Source organism: Mandrillus leucophaeus, unplaced genomic scaffold (assembly GCF_000951045.1).
Source record: "Mandrillus leucophaeus isolate KB7577 unplaced genomic scaffold, Mleu.le_1.0 Scaffold349, whole genome shotgun sequence".
NCBI lineage: Eukaryota > Metazoa > Chordata > Mammalia > Primates > Cercopithecidae > Mandrillus > Mandrillus leucophaeus.
In genome coordinates, this window is record NW_012103687.1 from 177414 (window position 1) to 185066 (window position 7653).

The 7653-nt window shown below is 55.1% G+C and overlaps 3 protein-coding genes across 3 annotated transcripts in view; 1 reads left to right on the forward strand and 2 right to left on the reverse strand.

Moving 5' to 3' along the window:
- LOC105546089 (gamma-glutamyltranspeptidase 1) overlaps window positions 1-6337 on the reverse strand; it is a 19361-nt gene extending 13024 nt beyond the window's left edge. The window contains exons 1-5 of the mRNA XM_011989185.1: window positions 6257-6337; window positions 5968-6037; window positions 3949-4017; window positions 3451-3732; window positions 2737-2907 (exon numbers count right to left, since the gene is read on the reverse strand). Coding sequence (XP_011844575.1) covers window positions 2737-2900 — 164 coding nt within the window. The 5' untranslated portion in view covers window positions 2901-2907; window positions 3451-3732; window positions 3949-4017; window positions 5968-6037; window positions 6257-6337. The remainder of the gene's footprint in view (window positions 1-2736; window positions 2908-3450; window positions 3733-3948; window positions 4018-5967; window positions 6038-6256) is intronic.
- LRRC75B (leucine rich repeat containing 75B) overlaps window positions 1-7653 on the forward strand; it is a 186882-nt gene that overhangs the window by 138196 nt on the left and 41033 nt on the right. The gene's annotated exons all lie outside the window — the stretch shown is intronic.
- The window catches only part of BCR (breakpoint cluster region), an 814161-nt gene that overhangs the window by 33921 nt on the left and 772587 nt on the right, over window positions 1-7653 (reverse strand). The gene's annotated exons all lie outside the window — the stretch shown is intronic.

The window sequence follows — 7653 nt, forward strand, 5'->3', positions numbered from 1 at the left end:
TTTTTTTTTTTTTTTTTGAGACAAAGTCTCTCTTTGTTGCTCAGGCTGGAGTGCAGTGGTGTGATCTCAGATCACTGCAGCCTCAATCTCCTGGGCTCAATTAACCCTCCCACCTCAGCCTCCCAAGTAGCTGGGACTATAGGCACATGCCACCATGCCCAGCCAATTTTGTTTGTTTGTATGTTTTGTAAAGATCGGATTTTGCCATGTTGCCCAGGCTGGTCAAGAACTCCTGGGTTCAAGTAATCCACCCGCCTTGGCCTCCCAAAGTGCTGGTATTACAGGTGTGAGCCACTGTGCCTGGCCTTTGTTTTATAAGACAGAGTCTCACTTTGTAACCCAGGATGAAGTGCAGTGGCATCGTCATGACTCAGTGCAGCCTTGACCTCCTGGGCTCAAGTAATCCTCCCACTTCAGTCTCCTGAGTACCTGGGACTACAGGTAAGAACCACCATGGCTGGCAACTTTTTGTCTTTTTGTAGAGATAGGGTCTTTCTATGTTGCCCAGGCTGGTCTTGAACTCATGGTCTAAAGCAATCCTATCGCCTCAACCTCCCGAAGTGCTGGGATTACAGTTTCCTCTTTTTCTTTTTTCTTTTTTTCTAAGATAGAGTTTCACTCAGTCACCCAGGCTGGAGTGCAGTGGCGTGATCTTAGCTCACTGCAACCTCCGCCTCCTGGGTTCAAGCAATTCTCCTGCCTCAGCCTCCTGCATAGCTGGGATTACAGGTGCATTCTACCACGCCCAGCTAACTATTTTGTAATTTTAATAGGGACGGAGTTTCACCATGTTGGCCAGGCTGGTCTCGAACTCGTGACTTTGGGTGGTCTGCCCGCCTCAGCCTCCCAAAATGCTGGGATTACAGGTGTGAACCACCTCGCCCAGATAGTTTCCTCTTTTTCAAGCAAACAAATGTACATGACTTTTATAATTGGTACAAAAAGGGAAATTGCTATATTTTATTAATAACTTTTTTTTTTTCCCCCGGCTAGAGATGGTGGCTTACACCTATAATCTCAACACTTTGGGAGGCCAAGGTGGAGGATCACTTGAGGCCAGGAGTTCAAGACCAGCCTGGGCAATATAGTTAGACCTCATCTCTACAAAACAGTCTTTTTTAATTAGTCAAGTATGATGCACACCTGTAGTCCTAGTGACTCAGGAGGCTGAGGTGGAAAGATGGCTTAAGCCCAAGAGCTCAAGGCTGCAGTGAGCTATGATCATGCCGCTGCACTCCAGTCTGGGTGACAGAACAAGACCCTATCTCAAAATATCAAAAACATAAGGTATTTTCTGTTTAAGTCTTTGTATATAACATGAGATAGGAGTCTAAAATAGAATAAAACAGTAGAGGCCAGGCACCATGGCTCACAGCTATAATCCCAGTACTTTAGGAATCTGAGGCAGGGGGATCACTTAAACCCAAGAGTTTGAACTGCAGTGGGCAATGATCGCTCCCCTACACTCCAGCCTGGGTGACAGAGTAAGACTCCACCTTAAAAAAAAAATAAGCCAGGTGTGGTGGCTCACACCTGTAATCCCAACACTTTGGGAGGCCCAAGTGGGTGGATCACCTGAGGTCAGGAGTTCGAGACCAGCCTGACCAACATGGTGAAACCCTGCCTCTACTAAAAACACCATAATTAAGCCAGGTGTGGTGGCTCATGCCTGTAATCCCAGCACTTTGAGAGGCAGAGGCAGGTGGATCATGAGGTCAGGAGTTCAAGACCAGCCTGGCCAACATAGTGAAATCCTGTCTCTCCTAAAAATACAAAAATTAGCCGGGCATGGTGGCACAAGCCTGTAGTCCCAGCTACTGTGGAGGCTGAGGCAGGAGAATCACTTGAACCCGGGACGTGGAGGTTGCAGTAAGCCGAGATCGCACCACTGCCCTCCAGCCTGGGTGACAGAGTGAGACTCTGTCTCAGAAAAAGAAACACACACACACACACACACACACACACACACACACACACACAAATTAGCTAGGTGTGGTGGCACATGCCTGTAATCCCAGCTACTTGGGAGGCTTAGACATGAGAATCACTTGAACTTGGGAGGCAGAGGTTGCAGTTAACTGAGATTGCACCACTGCACTCCAGCCTGGTGACAGAGCGAGACTCCATCTCTAAATAAATCGATATATGAAGAAATAAGTAAAAATACAACCAAACAATAAAACAGTGGAGTTTATCCAAAGAGAAAGAGACTCTTAGAACTGAGAAAAGGGGCGCTGTTTGGCTCTAGGACACCCAAACCCTGCTCTCGGAGTCACCGTCCCCTTCCCAGAGGCTACTGAGAGAGTCCAAGCAAAGCTTACATGTGGGGAAACTAAGTCTCAGAGGGGTGAAGGTATTGCTCAGGTCCACTTGCCCAGTTTTCTTTTTTTTTTTTTTTTTTTTTTTGAGACGGAGTCTCGCTGTGTCTCCCAGGCTGGAGTGCAGTGGCGTGATCTCGGCTCACTGCAAGCTCCGTCCCCTGGGTTCACGCCATTCTCCCGCCTCAGCCTCCCAAGTAGCTGGGACTACAGGCGCCCGCTACCACGCCCAGCTAATTTTTTGTATTTTTAGTAGAGACAGGGTTTCACCGTGTTAGCCAGGATAGTCTCGATCTCCTGACCTCGTGATCCACCCGCCTCGGCCTCCCAAAGTGCTGGGATTACAGGCTTGAGCCACCGCGCCCGGCCCACTTGCCCAGTTTTCATGGCCCATGGCCCCATGCCCTGCCCCACTCACCTCCCAATCTCCGAGCACTGCTTGGCATCTGCAGCCACGGCAGCCCTAGTGTACACATGGTTGTCAGGTTCCTTGGAGGCCGAGGGCAGCCAGACACAGAGGCCAACAATGACCAGCACCAGGACCACGGCCAGCAGGCCCAGCACCACTAACCTCTTCTTCATGGCTCTGCTGCACCCACAGGGTAAGAAGCAGGGTCAGGTCCAGCCTCAGACATTCCCTGGTCCCTCCCCAACAGGGCACAGTCGAAAGTCAGGCCTCAGAAACACAGGCCCAGTGTCTCCTTCCCACTTCCCAGAACTCGTGCAGGCTGTCCGGCCCCTAGACCTTTGCCCAGGCCATGCCCTCTGTCAGAAGCTCTGGGCCTCATCTCTGCTCTCCCAAATCCTCCCTGCTTATCTTCAGAGTCCATCCTGGTAAGAACCCCATCTCCAGCAGGGGTCCTTCCTGGGAGCCCCCATATTTCCACACCCCTCTTTCTGCAGGGCCTTGCCTACCTTCTCACAGTGGCTGAGCCTCCACTGCTTAGGGAGAAGCTCTGGTAGGGACGGGCCTGGCCTGGTTTCTCTTGTGTCCCCCACCTCAGCCCAGAGTCTGGCACTGTCCAGGAGTCCCCTGAGGACCCTCCACCCCACCTGGAGCATGGGGTTTAGCTTCCATAGTGCCCACAATCAGAGTACCCCACAGATTCACTGCCACGGAGCCAGGACTTACTGTCCAGCAGCAGACGGGGGCACCAAGCCTTGCCTGGGGTGTTGGCCACGAAAGATGGGAGGATTTGGTGGAAACAGCTGAGGAAATAACCAGGGTCTCCCTCACACTCTGCAGGAGCATGTACCCACAGAATCTTCTTCAGAGACTGTCTGGTCAGGCAGCCTTCTCATTCTCCTAAAGGTCAAGAAGGTTACCTGAAGCGCGCGTAGCCCAGTCCTTTCTGGGGGACTCCGTGTGACCTCCCTCTGCCTCTAGCTGATTTCTCTGGTCTCCAGTTGAACTCTGGAGGCAAAGAGGCTGTCAGTAACACATTTGTTTCCATGAATTCTCTCAGCATATCTCCCAGGCACAGCTCAAAGAGGGTTTTGCACAGAGCAGGGCACGGAGGAGACAGGGCATTCCTGCACAAGCCCAGGATGTGCATGTGGTAAGCATGGCAAAGGGGGCTCAGGGAGCATAGCTAGCCTGCCCTGCTGTGAGGCTGGACTTGCCACTCACCTGCCGTGGGGCCTCAGGCAAATCAGTGAACCGTCCAGTCTGGATGACGGCAGCACCTCACTTGCCTTGCTGCTGAGAGTGTTGTGAATAGAGTAGGTTAGACTGTGGGAAGGGCTTGGTGAATGGTGGCTGTGATTATTATCATGGCTGCATTGGGGACACCCCCAGGAGGCCTGAGTGGCACAGGTCTCTTGCTCACTGTATGTCCCCTGTGGACTCCCTTCCGGGCTGTGCAGTGAGGTGCAGCAGTGACCCTTGGGAAGTCTCATGGCTATGGCAGTAGGTGACAGGTATGACCCCAACAGCGAAGAGGGATGTGGTGACAGAGGTAGGGGGTTCCCCCTCCCACACTCAGTTTCCCACAAAGTGCAGTGTCTGCCAGCAAGCCCCTCCAATGAGCCCCAAGCTGGGTTCCCCTCCACTCCACCCTGTCCCAGGGCAGAGCATCTGACCTCAGAGCCAGACACACTGTCCCAGAGGTGGTCTAGGAATGGAGCCCCTGTGCCCTCCCCACATACAGGGAACATCAAATGCCATCGTGGAAGGTTGGCCACCTCCCCAGGCTTGGTAGGCCTGGGGCCAATAGTGTGAAACATTTGACCGCCTCCCAGCCCTGGATGCAGACACCAAGAGCAGAGGGGACTGGGAGTAGTCAAGCAGCAGCGCACCACCCCACATCCCCAGCAGAATCCGAAGCAGCCCCTCATCCCCACCGTGACCACCACAGCCTGAATCCAGGTGCCGCTTGTTTCTGACCTGAGCTCCCTCAGAGCCCCTGCCTGCACTCCCTCCCTCTAACATCACCTGCCCTTCAGTCTTCCAGAAAGCAGCTAGAGGGCTCTGTCTGTCCAGCTACAGAACAGGTCCTGCCTCCTCCCTGCCCTATGGGACAGCTCACACCCTTCACCAGGCCTGACAGCCCTCTTGCCACTCCAACACCCTGGGTCCCAGCAGGGAGTCTGGGACAGGGTTAAGGGTTCCTGATAGAAACACCGATTCCTAGAGATCCAAGGAGACTCAGGAGCTGGACCAGCAAAGTGCAGTATCCATTATAGACACAGAACATTCCTATCACATGGCCAGATGCAGGGGCTCGTGCCTATAATTCCAGCACTTTGGGAGGCAGAAGCAGGTGGATCACCTGAGGTGAAGAGTTTGAGACCAGCCTGGCCAACATGGTGAAACCTCCGTCTCCACTAAAAATACAAAAAATTAGCTGGGTATGGTGGCAGGTGCCTGTAATACCAGCTATTCGGGAGCTGAGGCAGGAGAATTGCTTGAACCTGGGGGGCAGAAGTTGTAGTGAGGCAAGATTGCACCACTGCACTCCAGCCTGGGCAACAACAGTGAAACTCCATCTCAAAAAATAAAAAGCAAAAAACAAAACAAAACAAACGGACATTTCCACCACATGTCATGGGTGGGGGGCCTGGCCTGGTCGGTGCCCCCATCCTTGCATGACAACCCCCTGCACCAAGGAAGCTACCCAGTCCCGTCCACTGGGCCGGGTCATGCTGAGTGCCCTGAAAGGCATGGCCTCATCTCTCCCAGGCTCAGGGTCATGAGCTGAGCCCCTCCATCAGGGTCCTGGGGTGGCCCAACCATGACCCAGCCTCCCCTGTCTGTTAATCTGTCTACCCAAAGGCCCAAGTGGGCTCCTGGAGGAGCAGGGGACACCCAGCCAGGCTCAGACTGCCAGAAAGCATGGGGAGGGGAGTAGGCAGTGCTGGGCCCTGTCACTTCCTCCCAGGGCAGGTTAGCAAGGGAGGTTGGGCCCAGCCTCCCACAGGCAGATGTCCCCAGCTCGGAGGAAGACACCCTGCTGAGGCCCTGGGCTTCCATTTCCCATCCCTCCACCCTCAAGACTCACTGAAAGAATGTCCAAGCCCAGAGGGCTGGCTGTCACCCAAACAGTGTGAGAGCTGCACACCCTAGGGGAAACTGAGGCTAGAAAGTAAGTCAGTTGCCATGGTTGGCCTCAAACCCAGATCCCCTTCCTTGTGACCCTGATGGGCTTACCTGAGGCTTGGGGACAGTGGGGGCCCAGGAGAGCACCTCTTCCTCAGAAGACAGTTCTGGGCTGCACCCGCTGGGGAGGAAGAGACAGACTTGTCTGCCTGGGAAAGTCCCGGCCACAGAACTGGCTGGGCTCCCTCACTCTCTAGAGCGGCTCAGAGCCACGCCTGCGGCCCCCTGCAGTGCTCCTCAGGGGGCCTCTGAATTGGGACTGGGATCTGGGGGTGGCCACCTCCGAGGAGGAGCAGAGGCAGGGAAGGAGCAGGAGCAGCCGGAGGACCCATGACCTTACCTAGTACAAGAGACCAGCCAGGAGGTGCCCATCAGCCCCAGCAGACAGTGGGAGGCATCTGCACAGGGTGCAGGACAGGCAGGCCTCTCACAGAGGTCCAGCCTGGCTGGGAGGATGGGGAAGCTGACGTCACAGCAGCAAGGAGGCGCACAGTGACTTGGCACGGTGACTCGGCCTGTCACCATGTGACTAAAGTTCACGCAGCCCTGGGAGGGCCGTGGGTGCCAGGTGCTGTGACCCGGGGAAAGGGTTTCCTTCCAGACTCAGTTCCCTCCAAAGGGCGCTGTCTCCCCACGAGCCCCTCCAGCTAGCCCCAGGCTGGGTCCTCCTCTGGCTTTCCCTGTCCCTGTTCAGAACATCTGAACTCACAGCCAGTGTCCCAGAGATGGCTCTGGAGGCAGTGGAGTAGTGGTGCCCCTGGCACCAGACCAGAACCCAGCCTAAGGGACCTCACCACACCCTGATGTCAATACCAAAAGCGTGTTCCGGGAACATGGCCTGGGGCCCTGAGTGCAGACCGGTTCTGCTGCCCATCCAGAAACATTAGCACTCCAGGCCCAAGGAACCACCTGAACAGCCCAGAAAGGCAGGGCCCAGAGAGGGCCTGACCTGGCCCAAGCTCACACAGCCCAACAGCGCAGCTTTGGCCACTTGGTAACTGCCCCAAGCTACTGCATGTTCCTGACCAGCCCACCAAGAACTCTGAGCCAGGAACAGCCATGGGCCCAGCCCAGGGGACCTTAGACACTGCTGCCCATTCCCCTGTGGCCCTCATCTGCCAAGGATATGGGCCAGAGGCTCCACGAGTCATGGCTCCCTCCCCTGCTCCTGGGCCTGCTGTGCCTACAGTGCCAGAGAGCCCCTGCAGCCTCCACCTGAGGTCTATTCCCATAACACCTACCCCACAATCATCCTTCCAGGCTGCCCCAGCTGACAGAAGGGGACACGAAGGCTGACCCAATATTGCTGCCTGCCTGGGTCACATAGGCCTGTCCTGTCACCCACTGCTCTCAAATGGGCTCTGGACAGAACCCACCAGACACACAACTGTGAGATCCTCAATAGCCCTAGGGTGGAGGTACCATGACCAAACCCTTTCCCTGGCTGTTCCTCCCCCTGAAGATCAGGGTGACTGGGAAGATGACAGGGCAGGAACCAAGGCCCCATGACCCGTCCCTGAAGGCTAGACAGCAGACAGGAACCTCAGGGGATTTGGCTCTGCTAAGTGGCTGCATTCCACAGCAGTCAGCTGGGAGGGGTCTAAAGTGGAGAGTCACAGGGCTCCGTCCCCTGCCCTGGCCGGCTCAGCAGTTTCCTCTCTGCCTGAGAGCATATGAGACATGCAGGATTCTCAGCAGCAGGTGGGCAGGAAGAATGTCTGAGTGGGCAAAGGATGG